This window comes from Camelina sativa, chromosome 15, assembly GCF_030686135.1.
Source record: "Camelina sativa cultivar CO46 ecotype springtype chromosome 15, ASM3068613v1".
Lineage (NCBI taxonomy): Eukaryota > Viridiplantae > Streptophyta > Magnoliopsida > Brassicales > Brassicaceae > Camelina > Camelina sativa.
Window position 1 is genome coordinate 3,325,971 of NC_141894.1, and position 15,935 is coordinate 3,341,905.

The 15,935-nt window shown below is 35.7% G+C and overlaps 4 protein-coding genes and 1 long non-coding RNA gene across 5 annotated transcripts; 1 reads left to right on the forward strand and 4 right to left on the reverse strand.

The window, feature by feature from the left end:
- Positions 1–1,930: 1,930 nt before the first annotated feature.
- On the reverse strand, positions 1,931–3,326 carry LOC104745000 (uncharacterized). The gene is made up of 3 exons (XM_010466155.2): positions 2,820–3,326; positions 2,510–2,695; positions 1,931–2,432 (listed from the first exon to the last, which is right to left on the reverse strand). Exons 1-3 carry the CDS (start codon positions 3,159–3,161, stop codon positions 2,145–2,147), a joined length of 816 nt encoding a protein of 271 aa, XP_010464457.1. The 5' UTR covers positions 3,162–3,326; the 3' UTR covers positions 1,931–2,144.
- A 1,542-nt stretch (positions 3,327–4,868) lies between these two features.
- LOC104745001 (transcription factor MYB83) lies at positions 4,869–6,873 on the reverse strand. The gene is made up of 2 exons (XM_010466156.2): positions 6,260–6,873; positions 4,869–6,163 (listed from the first exon to the last, which is right to left on the reverse strand). The coding sequence occupies exons 1-2, from the start codon at positions 6,574–6,576 to the stop codon at positions 5,455–5,457; spliced, it is 1,026 nt and encodes a 341-aa protein (XP_010464458.1). The 5' UTR covers positions 6,577–6,873; the 3' UTR covers positions 4,869–5,454.
- Positions 6,874–9,024: 2,151 nt separating this feature from the next.
- LOC104745002 (E3 ubiquitin-protein ligase makorin) lies at positions 9,025–11,264 on the reverse strand. Its single transcript, XM_010466157.2, has 8 exons — positions 11,021–11,264; positions 10,782–10,869; positions 9,998–10,686; positions 9,833–9,902; positions 9,665–9,738; positions 9,516–9,578; positions 9,318–9,395; positions 9,025–9,237 (listed from the first exon to the last, which is right to left on the reverse strand). Exons 1-6 carry the CDS (start codon positions 11,032–11,034, stop codon positions 9,542–9,544), a joined length of 972 nt encoding a protein of 323 aa, XP_010464459.1. The 5' UTR covers positions 11,035–11,264; the 3' UTR covers positions 9,025–9,237; positions 9,318–9,395; positions 9,516–9,541.
- A 167-nt stretch (positions 11,265–11,431) lies between these two features.
- On the reverse strand, positions 11,432–14,949 carry LOC104745003 (phosphoinositide phospholipase C 2). The gene is made up of 9 exons (XM_010466158.3): positions 14,371–14,949; positions 13,653–13,849; positions 13,430–13,565; positions 13,094–13,330; positions 12,770–13,011; positions 12,569–12,686; positions 12,318–12,470; positions 12,151–12,237; positions 11,432–12,044 (listed from the first exon to the last, which is right to left on the reverse strand). Exons 1-9 carry the CDS (start codon positions 14,665–14,667, stop codon positions 11,751–11,753), a joined length of 1,761 nt encoding a protein of 586 aa, XP_010464460.1. The 5' UTR covers positions 14,668–14,949; the 3' UTR covers positions 11,432–11,750.
- LOC104745004 (uncharacterized) lies at positions 14,943–15,539 on the forward strand. Its single transcript, XR_760688.2, has 2 exons — positions 14,943–15,231; positions 15,339–15,539. It is a non-coding gene; the product is annotated as an uncharacterized LOC104745004 (long non-coding RNA).
- The last annotated feature ends 396 nt before the right edge of the window (positions 15,540–15,935 follow it).

Genomic DNA, 15,935 nt, shown 5'->3' on the forward strand with positions numbered 1-15,935 from the left:
TTTTTTTTTTCGTTCCTTTTTTACGAATTGTTGAGTATATGTAACATGTTGAATATGTTGAATTTGTTGTGTGAACATAAATTTACGGTTAAAATTAAACCAACATAATAAATCGTTTTTTGTGTATGTTGAATATGTGTGTGAGTATGTCTTTATATCTTGCTTTAAATAATTTTCTCATAATCGAAATATGAATGATGAATAGAAACTATAACACGATACACAGCTCATTTCATTAAAAACAAAAAAAATGTATGTACAATGCATCTAAATTTTCAGAATTAACGTTAATTTTACAATACGACATAGTTTGTCGGCTTCGTCTAAGCTTCCATCTTTCGTCTCTCAGACGTTGCTTACATTTAGGGATAAACTAATTAGTAAACTTTCATTAATTTATTATTTGGTTTATTGATTAGTCAGTTCCTTTGCTCAAATCCAGTAAAAAAACTTGTAAGTATATTCAGTTTGTGTATGAAACCAAAATGATTCTGATGAACGAGAAACTTATGAGAGAGACGTGACGTAGTGGCTGAAGTCACATTCAACGTAACAGTCACAATCAACGTAACAGTTTTATATAACAAAAGTGGGCTACGTAGGATTCCCAATGAAGGTGCAACAAATATTAATTAGTTTACCCTTCGTTTGTTTTTTTTTTTCTTTCTCATTTTTTAATAAAAAGTAATATTTTTTTTCTTTCTATTGTTGTTATGCGCCTTCACCTTACCTAATTTATCACCATCACGATACCCATTGAACTACATTTGATACCTCACGTTTCTTATCATCTCCTTTTATAAGCTATCCTCTGTTTAATTAATCATTACCATCTAAAAACTTAAATGCATGTTAATCATATCATTCGTATCTCCAACATAATTGTCAGAGGATATGCAAATGGATTCGTGGATGAAAATTGTTAGATATTCTTTTCTGATTAACTTAACGTTTAGTTATACGTAGTGCGCACTCTAATTTCAAAAGATGCAATTATTTGACAACACACACAATTCATTCTATAAAGAGTACATAAAAAGTACAAGTGTACCATGACTTAAAATATTTCATAGAAAAACACTTGACGTCTCTCGGAAATGATTTAATTACAAAGACAGCAACACTTGAGAATGACTCCATTATGTCTACACGCACATCGGGCACGAGCCACTATTTTTATATTGTCTGGTAGCTTTATTAGTGTCATTTAAGAAACCATTATATATCAATTTTGTATATACAATCCGCATTTAGATAAATTCTGTGGCTACGAAAAGAGGAGGGTAGGATGTCTAAATTTGTAAGAAAATCAATCTTGGATAGTCACATCGTTCAAATAATAATATAAATCAACTATGGGTGGATTTGGAGAGCGGAGCCAATGAGGTGGGAAGAGCTCTGCACCTATATCTGGAAGTGGGTCTATCGTTTTTGTAGATGACTTGATTAATTAATTGGAACGTGAAACTATGAGCTATGGGCTATGGGCTATGGGCTTAGGAGAACCAAATCTTTAAACGCATATGAGCTTTGGTAAAATTTCATAGTTTTTTTTTTAATAGAATTCTTCTGTTTCAGTCCAAGATTTTTATTTCCCTCAACCCAATATATGAAAAGCTGGGGGCGTTACTGTGCACTGATTGCCACGTTCCTTCAGTTTTTACTCGTTCTTGAAGTGTCAGATTGGATTGTTGGAGTTATGAACACAAAATGTGTCTGGCCGTCGGAAATCTACAGAAAAAGTGATAATTCTTTTTTTTAATGTATAAATTGTCCATATAGATTTCTCATCTGTTTTTGATTCACTGAAATATAAATTATAAAGACCCACTTGTTTGTTTTTAGTTGTATGGAATTCCCATGCATATATTGCTAGAAAAGTATCCATATAGAAGCTGAAAGAAAATGTTATGTGTAAGTAAGAGTCAAGTAACAATATATCAACAACATATATAACTCTGAATACAAATGGCGTGCCCCATTTGAATACAACTCAAAATATGGACCGATCCGATAGTGAACTCATAAAATTACAATTCTCCCAGAAAAAACTTTGACAATATTACATAAGTTAATCATGGCATCTATTATTATTTTATTTCCTGCACTCTCCAATGCCCTTAGGCTTTGGATATAATCTCTGATTAAGATACCAATCTACATTTTTCTCTTATCATCGTAATCTCGATGTGCCTCTCGTTGTAACCAAGGAGCAATAAACACTCGACCTTGTTATGGTACTTAGGGTTAATAATATTCCAGACAACTCGAAAGTCGGAAATTATGCTTATCCGCAGTATTAGAGGCAATCCAGCTCTCGAGTGAAGCATATCATCCATCTCTCTTCCTGCACCATACATTGCTAGGTTCTTTGTTCCTATGTATAGTTGAAATGTTGTTGACTCATGGCTCAACGCATATAATTTAGGTCCCTTTAAAAAAAACAAGAGATGCATGTAACTTAAGCTGACATTGAATAAATATATCTCTAATCGTATATAAGACTTACTTGGGCCTTTGCAAAGTTGAGTGGGCCAAAGAATAATTTGATCGATGGAGGATGAATGTGAAGGCCGAAAACATTAGACTTGTTATCTACTATGAGCTTGATAGAGCAATTGCAAGTGAGGAACTTAGTCGACGCTCCATGTGAATCAACACCTTCTTCTAACATGAACTGATTAAACCTTCCAATCTGTAAAAATACATACATTTTAGGTAGAGTTATGCAAGCCAAAACTCAAGGTCATAAACAAAACTCCATATCCATCAACAAAATTTGCTACTAGCTTAATTAGCTAGGAGAAGATGCATATTACTCGAAAAGAAATGTTAGGATGAGGAGGCTGAGTAGCAATGTAGAAGACAAGCAATGCCACTCCTAAGCTAAACAAAAACCTCCAACCTACTTGCAGAACGATCCACCAACCCGAACTGGAGCTCCGCAATGGCACCAACATTTTCTCATCGTCCTCATACAAGAATTTGTTTTCAGGGTTTCTCAAGAAATCTGAGTGCCTTTGGAATTCATCGACGCAGGCTAAGACCAATGGCGCTGAGTCAGAACGAGTCGACGATTGGAATTCGGATTCGGGGTCATTGATAACCGTTGAAGGGCTTTGGACGAAGTAGTTTGGGTAGAGGTCCTCTCTTTTCTCCATTCTATAAACTAGTTGCCTTAGTATTTTTTCCCTTTTTGTGTTGTTTGGTTTTGGGATGTGATGAGAGAAATTATATATGATTTCATATATTACGAGAGAGATATGAATTATATGATTGGTGTCGATCTCTGAAATGATTTATTGATGTGGAGTAAATTAAGCATTATAATAGCTAGCGTTCAATTATTAATTTTATGGTGGAGAAAACTATAATTACACAAGTCATGATGTGGGTTTGTTGTTCTTGTAATCCAATTCCCTTCACGCTTAAGTTTAAATAGGTAATGACCACTTAACCAATCATTCAACCTAGGAAGCTCTATATTTATTTATTCCAAACCATATTTATTTTCTTAATTTTATCTTACTAATTACTTTCCTTAATATATTTAGTTTTGGCTTCGAAATTCATTTATTTATGTCCAATAATTGAAACGATTTGTAGCAACCTCGGAGGCTCGGAAAGCTTTCATAAGCAAAATATTAATCCTCTTTTTGTGATGCTTTTGTGGCCGTTTCATAAGTGCTCTCTCAACACGAGGGAAAAAGACATTGTAGATGGTTGTATGTTTCTTAACGGCTAGGTTCAGTAGCATTAAACAAGAAATCAAACCGAATTAACTTTTCTTAACCGATTTGTAACCGAGATTTTATTTTAGACCAAATTTGATATCCCTATTATAAATAGAAATCAAATCTGCTACAACCGGACCGAACCGTGTTCAAGAAAGCGGTCTAGGCGGCCGCCTGGGCACCGTCTAGGCGCTAGGCGCTCAGCAGATGCCTAGATGACCGCCTAAACCGCTTAAAATTACATTAATTTAATTTTAATATTTATTTTTGATTTTTAACTCTATATATATTTAAATTATCAAGTTTTATATATGCATACGTAATTATAAATGTTTATATGTTGTTAATATAACTTAAATAAATGTATTTTCTTAATTTTGTTTACAATTTATAATTTTTTTATTTTTCTAACATATAATTATACATAATTATATATATAATGTTTTATGTTGTAAACGCCTAAACCGCTTAAAAACCGTCTAGGCCCCTAGGCGCTGGATCACCGAACAGATACCGCCTAGCGCTTTCTTGAACACTGATTTTTATTAACTTTTGTCCACCAATGACCACCACCACCGAACAAACCCAAACCTGAACCGAATAAAAAGATTTCCAACAAACCAAACCGAAGAAATCGGTTTCTCATTCAAAATTCCTCCCGACGAAACCAACAAACCCAAAACCTAGCCGAACCAAAAAAAAAAACTGAATAATCAGGCCTAAAAGTTTTCTTTCTGCAGGCTTTGACATTGGCCCATAAACTCAATTATATACGGCGACCTTAAGGTCCATCCATACTAGAACTCAACAGTCTTCGTAAACGATTTTTCCTTCAATTATGGCGAACACTAAATTTAGGGTTTTAGTCAAAACATCATTTTTGTTATATCTGTTTCTTTAAGTATACGTTTTGAGTGTTTTTTCTCACAATTTTTTTTTTTTTTTCGTCACGTAATTATTCCATTTTTGATTTATTCATATTTCACACCAATCAAAGTTAATAGAAGGTAAACGGAGAGGAATATGCTCTATATGACTCTATGTACTCAGTTGCATTGCTTACAATTTCTTAAGCAATATATTTATAGATTGTTTTTTTGGTCGGATTAACTTTAGTTTTAGGTAGAGAGAGGATGATAATTAAGATAATGCTTTCTTATTACGAAACCGTGTTTTACACATCAAACTCAGATTTGTACAAAAAAGAATTTTGAAAGAAAGAGAAAACTATACAAATGAACCAACTAATCACCTCACTGGCTGTGTGGGCCATTATTTAAGTACTTCCTCAGCAAATAAAATCTCAATGAACCTTTCTATTCACATTTCCATGTACTAATGGAACCATGCATGGTGATTGGTTCCTCCACCTATAGATATAAACTATGCATATCTCTCTCGTTTCCATGAACAATATTATTGTGAATAATAGACATATGATGGGAAAATAAAGGGACAAGAAGAAAATAGACCAATTCTGATTGAAAGAAGACTTTTTCCAAAAATAAAATAAAATGAGACTCTTATAGAATAGAGTGGATCAACTTCATGGTCGTGATCCGGGGTAGGGGCACTCTGGGTAGGGGAGAGTACGTAGCTCCAGTATCCGGTCCGTGAAGATGTATGTGTATAAATGGTAAGGTTGACAACTGAGTGATGAAAAAAATAAGTATATAAGAATGAATGAGGAGTGAGGAATGAGGAAGAGAGAGAGATATTGTCAATCGACTTGGAAATCAAGGAAGGGGAAAGAAGAATTGTTATCAATGAGACCATCTAAATCCCAATCTCCGATTTTAGGGTTTTCTATTTCCCATGAACCATCCTCCATCTCCAACATATTTCCTAAGCTTTCTGAGTGACAAAGATTTTTGCTATTGAAGCAAGGATCAAGGACTTGTAAGTTTAAGTTGTTGCTTGTACTACAAGCAATGCCATTGGTATTCTCCGAGGGGGGAAGAAACCAATCACCTTCTACTGATACTCTCTTGCTAGTTGGATCAAGAATTGTGTTTCCATAATCTCCTAAACCATTAACGTTGAACACATTCCCTGTGTTTCCCATTTGGTGATATCTGTTATCCGGTACTGATATCATCAAGGGATCATCAAGCTGGTTTAAGCCCACACTATTAACCATTGGTGCAAAATTAAATGAGGAAGAAGAGTCCATACTCATGGTGTTCCCCACAATCATCATGTTTTCATCATGGTGATATACATCCATCATTGACGTTGAGTTGCCTCCCATGTCTACATGTTGTTGATCTCTTGGGTCCAAGGAATTACTATTACTATTGTTAGGTGATGATCCTGGTGAAGTATTGTTGTTGCTGTTGTTCTTCAGCCTCTTCTTCAATGTCGAGTTCCAAAAGTTTTTGATCTCGTTGTCTGTCCTACCTGGAAGCCGAGTAGCTATTTGAGACCACCTGATGATAAAATGTTAAAAGTTAATTATGCGCAAAAATCATTTTAGCACCAAATCGTTTCAAATCTGATGAGACTCATTGTATGCATAGAGTTACCTGTTACCAAGAATGGAATGCAAATGGAAGATGAGATCCTCTTCTTGAGGAGAAAAAGAGCCGCGTTTAAGATCAGGCCTCAAGTAATTGATCCAGCGAAGGCGACAACTTTTGCCACAGCGTAAAAGACCAGCATTTCTAGCGATGTCACTCCAACATCCTTGTCCATTGGTCAACATGTATCTTATTAGCTTCTCGTCTTCATCAGGCGACCAAAGTCCTTTTCTTAGCTTCGGTTTGTTGTTATTACCACCACATGCATGATTTGGCTTGCCCTTGTCTCTGATCGTAGTAACGTCCGGTTTCCTCATCATCATTTTGGACTGGTGGAGCCTTTTTGAAGAAGCTTATACAGAGAGAGATAGAGAGATTTGGAGAGACTGTAAGAAGCAAGGAAAGATGGAGAGAGGATGATATGATTTGTGGGGATTGCTTTGGAATGATATGAATATGCGTAATGGATATGACAAAGAGAGAGACGACAGAGAGAGAAAAGAGAGATAAAAAGTAGTGTTTGTTGGAATTGATGGGTAGAGTAGAGAGAGTCTATAATAGAGAGAGACAGAGAGGAGAAGAAATGGGGGATGTGAAGAAGAAGCAAGAGGTGGGTCGTCTTTTTTTCTCTTTTTCTATGTTACAAAATATAATAAAAGAAAAGAAATGATCTTCGTTAAAAACATGATGATAGACTTGTGAGTGAAGAAAAATGTATCGAAAAAGACTGGTTTAGAGTCAAAGACAAGAACAAGACCAACCTCTTTACCCTTTCCCTTTCTCTCTCTCTCAGCCCCGCACCACACACGTGTGTTTGAAGTATCAAAGTGTATGCAAATTAGTTACATTAGTTTTTAGTTTACGAGTGTTTAAAAAAAAACTAATTTCGTTTTTATGAAACGACAACTAATAATCAATTTTCACTATCTAAAAGTCATATATTGTACTATACTCTTGCAAGGAGGCTTATTTTGAAGTAACTTCCATTTTACGACACAATCAACCGAATCTAATAAATAAAGAAATCGGATTCTGGATCCTTTGACAGAAACATGAAACATTATAGAAGTTTAGAAAGATCGATCAGACATAAAAAACCACAGCATAAAAAGCCTTAACACTAACAGAATCTAATCCAAACTTAAGAATACGTGCAAGATATATATCAACGTTTCAGTTCATTTACACATATTTTCATGTGATATATCAAAACCCCTAGATTAAATACTATAAACCAATCCCAAAACGAGTCTATTTATTTACAAATTACTGCAAAATAAAAGCATCATCATTAGAAAAATCAATTCGAAAATAGCGTAATGAAAATAATGTGCATGCAGTAAACGTTTGTAAAGGAATAATACATGGCTTACTCAACAACTGATAAAGAATCCATAATAGTAAGTATAGTGACCGATAATAGCAAGTAATGATGAGAGCACGGATCATACTCCTTCTTAATGAATACTAATCAATGTAATCATCATACATCACGTAGAGAAGCTAACTGATGAATTCGATTCTCTAATATAACCCTTTTATCTTCTTTTACAAATCACAGTGTTGGACTGGACAAGTCTACCATGAAATTACGTTATGAATTTTCTAACAACTTAATTTTTTTAAAAACAAGGAGATGAGATCACAGATCAAATTCTAGACTAATTTTCAGAAATTACAGTATCAAAAGCCTAACACATCCACAGGCCCGGCTCAAACTTTTATTGGACCCTGTGCCCAACTTTTGTTCTTATTCAAAGTTTTAGGGTGTTATTTGCAAAAATTCAAAATTTAGGACCCTATTTACAAAAATACCAGAATATTAGGACCTTAAAATCATATAATTTTTTTTGCAAAAAATTGTGGACCCGGTGCTCTAGCACCGCCCGCACACCCTTAGAGCCGGGGCTGCACATCCAAACAGATGATGCAGACAGAGGCTATTAACCCGAATCTATAAAATCAGGGACTATTCGATTCTTCAACGAACAAAAGGGTAGGAAACTATCGGCTTAAAAATCTTTTTTTAGTTGGGCCTATGAACCATCATTGGGCTCATTGTTACTATTGGGCTTTTCTTTAGTTGTATGTGTTTTTTGTTTTTCATCAGTACTGTATTTATGAGTTTTTAACTTTTTTTTTTTTTTTTTTTTTTTTTGGTAATGTGAGTTTTTAACTTTTTAAAACTTGGTCTTTGCACCAAATCTTTTTTTTTTCAGAAGAACTAAAGAAGATTTATATACAATTCTTCTAAGGTTTCCCACTATGCTCCATAGATTATATCACAAATGATAGATCTTTAGCTTAATTAACAATCGTTGACCAGGGAACAAAAAAAGTGGGTTCTATGAAATGAGCATATATTAACCTTATGCTCTTCACGTCCCCATGAACTTCTTATTTCCCCTATAAAACAATACTTATTGGTAAAGCCAAGAGACATAATTTGTTTTTGAGAGGTAAACATGATGGCTTCCCAGAATCAATACACAGCAATGGCTGTTTTCGCCACGGTGACGCTCTCCTCTGTCTTGACCGCCTCCGCACAGTATGATTCAGAGTCACAAACTGGAGCCTCTTGTTTTCCAGGAATGTCTTTCATCATGATCATTTCTTCTTTCATCCTTTCTGGATTTGCCATTCTCAGATGGTAGATCCTTTTTTTTTTATGTTCTTCTGTTTTCACCCTTTTTGTTGTTGTATCAAATCTCAATAATGGAAAACATCACCTCTGTTTCTACCCTTTTTTGTTGTATCATATATTTACTGAATAGAAGAAACTCAGAACTTTATTATCTCAAAATTTTTTTCACATGGATTGTTCTGAAAGCATTATTTACATTATTTGTTGGATATATTCACACTTATTTACATAATTGTCTAGTAGACATTTTCCTATCTAATTATTATTACATTGAGTTTTTCTTCTGTGTCCTCCTGATATCTCTATTTAACTATTATCCTCTCTGAGCATGTCTTCATATCTGTAATAAGAAGATAGATTGAATCAGCCTACAAGGAAAATTCTAGTAAGATTAAAGGAAACAACAAAGATTTGCTTCACCTTATTTAAGAGGATTGTCAAAACTCAGAATAAACATGAGTTTGATAAGAAAATAACTTGTCATCACCACCTTGTGTTCTGTGTTGGAAAAGAAAGTTAGTCATATTAGAGAACCAGTAAGCTGACTTTCATGGATTTTAAGTTTTCATCAACACATGAAAGAACATCTATCTCTCTGATAATAGCTATGGAACTTACTTTCGATTATCCCCGGAAAGAGTATTTTAGAAAATCTGCAGGCCACCAAGTAACTCTGATAGCCTGATAATAGTAACACAGTATTAAACTCAGAGAAAACGTAAAGGGAATCAAATGAAGTCTGAAGTTGATCATATTGGGACAAAGACCTGATATTGTCTCCTTCTTGAGTACCAAGATGCCGTAAAACAACTTCTTCCAAGTGACCATCAGAATATGCATGCTATAGCAAGACCAAAAAAGATATGACTAAAACCATTTGTCTAATGCTTTGGTAGGCGATAGAGAATAGAAGAAAGTACATCATTCATATATACCTTATAGAAACAACTTGCTCCAAATGGGCAGCTTCCATTTCCAAAGTTGAAGTGCTTACAGTCGATTGATCTGCAAGATTTGAATAGAACACAATGAATCTACTAAGCATACCAAGTTTGCACACAGCTCAAAAACCAAGTATTCTCAGCAAGTAAACTATATACCTCAGTTTCGCCTTGTAAATGTCGATAATTTCCTTTTTCTCTTCAGGAGTAGAGTACCAGACAACACTCGGGACAACAAAGTAAGAGAGTTTGCGACATATAGGACAAGCTCTCAACGTACTGTTCACATCCATTCCTGAAACAGGAGCACTACTACGCCAATTACGAATGCACTGTATACAAAACGGATGATCACACTCAGTCAACAACCCAAACTTCCTTTCCCCTGGAGTAGCCTTTGACAAGACACGATCCAAACACACGCTACACTCAATATCTTGGCTACGTTTCAAAGCCTCGATGTGCTTTTGCTTCTTCACGCATTCTTTAGTATGCTCTTCTCGTTCTTCAGGTCTAAAAGGATGCAAACACTTCTTTCCACAAGTAGCACAGAGGTCTCCATGCATATGAGGACATTGGTTACCTCGCGGACAATCACCAGCTGCAGCGAATGAGCAGATTGGGTATTCTCTTGGATGGATACAGTAGACGTTAGAGGATTTGTCATCGCCTTGTTGTTGTTGTTGCAGATTCCTCATAGAGGGAGTTGTGGATGATAAAGAGCGATCAAGAGACTCAGAATCAGAGGTAAGAGGTGGTGTTTGAGGAACATTGGAAGAAGCTCTGACATGATCATATCTACATCTACTTCCGTAAAAGCATATCCCTTTTTGGTAGAATGTGCAAACCTAATTTTACATTAACCAACAAAATTTTGAGACTCATGAATCAAAATTAAAGAAGAAAGAAAGAAAGAAACAATCTTGAGAAGAGATTACATTACATTATTCGGAGGATCCTTGGAGTCATGAGAAAATTCACAATTTTCCCCTTTTAAGCACGAGCCATGGACAAAGAACTTGCACAGTATCCTAAAATAAAACAAGAAGGGTAAAGAAATCAAATTGAACCCTCCACAGAAACCAAACCAGCTTCGAAAAGCATCGACCTTTACACCAATAAGATAACCCAAAAGCAACACAAAATTGAAGAGGTAGAGTTAGGATGAATCGAGAAGTTTACCTGTCGGAGGACATTTAGGGATTGTGCGGAGAGAAAGCAGAGGAAGGAGAAAAAGATTCAAAGGCGGAAGAATGAGAAGGAAGAGAAAGCTTTATGTTTGAGTTTTGTACGGTTTTCAATTGTTGAGGACACAGAGGAGGAGAATGAGATGAGAGTTACATTTACATTAACCCCCAAAAGTTTTTGAGATAGAGCGCGCTTCCACCACCTCTCTCTCTCTCTCTCTCTCTCTCTCTCTCTCTCTTTCATTTACTAAAATATCCTTTTCTCATTTCTTTCTTTTTTGGAAATTTGACAAAAAAAAGATTTTTTGATTAAGGGTTAATAGCTCTTTTTGAGGTTGTGATTGGTTCGTTTATGGGATATGGATCAGTTAGATGTGAGATCTTGTGATAATTAAAATCAAACAAGTTTTAAAAACACAGTCGTTTGTTTACACAAGGAACAACAAGTATCTTACTGTTACAGTCTAACACGAGACTACTACATACATAATAATAATAATACAACACACGAGACAAGAACGTCGTCTCTCTCACTCTCTCTTGCCTCTTATATGTATGTACATAATATTACACACAACAAATCAAGCAGATCCTCTTCCACACACACACTCACACTCACATTCACACTCACTCACACACACACCAAATCCTCCAATTCGAAATTCACAAACTCTGTGGTACTTAAAAACTTACCGGACCAGTTTTCAAATGCTGTATCTCAATCGTCACACAAACTCCACCCTCACGAGAAGCTTAACGGATTTGTACTTCTCCCCTTTCCGGTTATGTAAAGGAAATGCTCTTATTCCTTCCTGTATCTCCCAAACAGGCAAGCATGTCTGTCCTCCAAAATCATCTTTCTCTGACATGTCATACTCATGAACTTCTAATCGCAGCAGAGCCAGCTCTGGAACGGTTAATGGGAACTCAAATACCTCATCCCAAGCTGGGATCCAGTTATCCTCCAATGTCTTCGTCTTCTTCATTATTGTATCCCCTGGAACTCCAGCTATACCAACCTGAGAATGTATGTATCAAAGCTCAAATTATATTGCAATCTGAAAAAGACAAGGAACAATCCTATCTCAAAATGTTTTACATGAGGTTTAAGGAAATCGAATTTACCCTTGTATAGAAGTCAGGCGGTGAATATTGATCAAAGTGTGTGTGGCGGAAATCAAAGTACCAGCCTTCTCCCATGTATACAGTTACCTAAGGATAATCAAAGGAATCAAGTTCACCAATTTTGTATTGGCAGAAGGAGAGACCATACAGAGAATCAGATATCTCACCCTAAGTGTTGTTTTTACAGGTAGAGTAGCTTTTGGGTCAAAGATGTCATTATCCGAACCACCTTTCAGCAGAATATCTGGTTTCTTGATGTAGCCACATCCGCCATTGGCTCTAAACATTCCTTGCATTAGCCACAATGATCTTCCATATCCCTGTGTACATGAAAAAGAAAAATCACAATAAAGTTAGCTGAGGAATAAGGTTGATGTCTTGTAAAGTGAAGCTTCTCCAAAATAACAGAAGTTGATACCTGCATATTGAAAGCCACCATTTGAGCACCGTGGCTCCAGGCAACCAACGGGTTGTAGTTTGATGAAGTAACTCTAGTTCCTTTAGGGTAAATCCTCAGCAAATTTTGTTGAGTAAACCTGCGCACACCATGATTAACAGGATTCATACTGAGTTGATTAAAACATAAAAAACAAAACATGACTATCATTCATGTGATTACCTCACAATCTGTTTTGCATATTTTTCAGCTGCCTTTTCAAGTTGTTCCTCGCTCAAACTAAGGCGTCTTACCTTGTCAGGATCTACCTTTAAACACTCAGTAATCCCACCTTTTGGTTTCCCAGCATGGATTGCAATCAAATGTTTATACTGAGGTGGTGCATTCTTCTTAATCTTGTCTTCTTCATCATCATCATCATCATCATCGTCATCCTCGTCATCATCATTTCCATCCAAGTCATCCTGCACCAAAAAAGAAAACCAACATCTTTTGAATATGAACACCAACAGAACTGAAATGAAGATGATTTGTCTTGATACACACCTTGGCTTCACTTTTTTGCCTATCGATAAAGCTAGGAACTTCTCTCCCCCAAGCTTCTTCATCACCCAAAGCTTTACCTTTCTGCACCACTTCCTCATCTTTTCCTTCTTTGTACTCTTTTGGGGGTTTGGTTGAGATGATGATCCGTCTTTTTAAAGAGTTTGGCGATGGGAACTTCTTCAAAGATTCTCCAACAGGAGGAGTAAACAGAATTTCCCCAAATATTTCAGTAACCATCTAATCAAACAACACATCTCAGTATTAATGTAATCATCAATCAAAGTGGAAAAACAAAAAATCTCAACAAAAACAAAAAAAAATGCAGAATGAGATTACCTCAGCAACTTTAGCCTGAAGTTCTGGAGTAAGATGATCTTCCAGAGTTACAACAACAGGGAAGTCAGATACATCAAAGGCATGTGCTCTGATAGCTTTTAGACATTTGATCAACCCCACAGGTGCAGTGAGAGTCCTGTTTCAAAATAGTTCAGTAAACAAAAATAAACGACAAACACCTAACCTTGAATTCATTCGATTGAGGTCAGAGAGAATATTATACCTTCCGTGAAGAACATCAATATCATCTTTGTTGGAGTTAGGCCAGATATCCAATTCAATAACTCTAACACCTTTCTTCAAAGCATCGATAATAGGCACCTCACTGCAGTCACTGCTAAGCTGATTCCCAGTCAAATATGAATTATGACCAGTGAATATGAAATAATGCGATATAGGAGCATCCATGTCTTGATGCACCTAAACAAAAAGGTCAAACAACAAATTCATTAGAGATAAGTCTAGAATCAAACTAAAAAAAATGAAAGCTAGCAGCATAATTAAGTCACACAATAATAACATAATTGTAAAAAGTTTACATAATTGTATCATGGATTCTTGAGTAAAGAGTTCTTAAAAGAGTAACTGTCACATTCCTATTATGTTACATTCTGAACTTTATTTTTGTTTTACAGTAACTAGACAATAGACATAAAAAGAAAAACCATTATATCGCTTTAAACTCTTGTAGCCGACACATATAAAGCAAAAAAAAAAAAAAAAAAAAGACGTGCTTCGAACTCTTGAATCAGTCTCTACGAAACACCCAACAAGACTAGTATTCCAAAAAAATATCACTGTCTCACACCCTTTAGCTACCAAACAAGAAATGTGAATAAACCCAATTCAAAATCTGAGTTTTTGTTACATCAATCAAATCATAGTTGAGTTAGAATTCCTGAACTCAAGAAATCGAAATAAGAGAATGAAAAAAAAACTACCTCATGTAGAGCAAGAGGAGGATTGTTTTCACCAAAAAGGTACTTGAAGAAAGCATCAAGGTGAAGACCATTACGATGAAGGAGAGATGCAGAATTGATAATCGACTGTGCATCTTCCCTAGTAGCTTTTTCCTGCTTCTGAACATCAATCAGAAACCTGTGGAGGTGATCAACGGTCATAACCCCATTCTCAGAGTACTTTTCGAAAATAGTCTTGATCTCACGCGGTGCTTCAGATGCAGTGTAACGAAACCTCCGGCGAAAGCAGAAACACACTCTGTACGTTTGCTTCGACATTGAGGTTTTTAACAAAGAGAGACGGATCTTTTGGGTTAATGATTGGAGACGAAGGAAGAGAAGAGAAGTAAGGGTTTGTTTGTTTGTGTGTGAAAAAAAGAATTTAATCTTATCGTGTTTTTGAAATCAGACCAAAACAAAAAAACAGAATCGTTTTTATTTTGCGTGTCGCTTCTGCCAAAACAAAGATTAGATTTTTCTAGTGAATCTCCGCCATGTAAATGTAAACTTAAATCGATCTTGTTGAACCTTGTCGGAAGAGATCTTTCTTCAATCTCTCTCTCTCTCTCTCTCTCTCTAGTCTCTGTCATTGCGAATATCCTCTCTGGCAAATTCTATCCGTTGGGCTTTTTATTGGGCCTTTTTGATTTAAGATAGCCCATTAGTCGAATTTGTTTTTTTATAGGGTTTTTGTTGTTGTTGTTTAAAGGAGCAATAAGAGCGTAACCTAGAAAATCTTTCTATCTCCTCCGCCGCTCCTTTCTTTGTAAAGAACCTAAACACGATAGTAATCCGAGGAACGAAGAAGGGTACAGCTTTAGGGAAACCAGCATGAGAGCCAAGGTTAGTTATGGGGTTTCTGATATTTTTTATGGATTTTTGTTTAGTGCTGAGGAATCGAAGTAGTGTGTAGGATCTTTAATGGTCTTTTGTGTGTTTGGCTGTTACAGTGGAAGAAGAAGCGTATGAGGAGATTAAAGAGGAAGAGACGAAAGATGAGACAGCGATCTAAGTAGAAGATTTGGGTGTTTGTTTCGTGTCTTTTCTTCTTTTCTATAACCAACTCTTGTGGGAGTTTTGTTGGTTTTGCTATTTGAATGTTTTGTTGGACCAAATCGAATCTATGTTTTCTAATAGAATTATGTTTCTTACATGGAATGATCCACATGAGTTCCTGATTCTCCGTTATATTCTTCAATCTGCTTAGCATTTGGTTAAGTGTCTGCTTAGGATGAGATTTATCGTGGTGAAGATCGAACATTTGATATTAGAAACGATACGTGAAGTCGTTATAGATAAATAATAGGGAAGCTTAAGTGCAGTATGTCATCCAAGAATTCTATATAGTACAGTCTCTAAACAACGTAAGTGAACGTGGGGGTTAATCGAATCCTGTTTTCCAAAACGTCTTGTATGTGTAGGAATATGTTTTACTTACGCATTGCATTTCTAAGTTTCATGTCGTTAAAGTTTCTATTGACAAAGTAAAATGTTGATTGCCTCTGTATATCATTATCTGTTGATGAAAATGATATTCAATCAAAGTA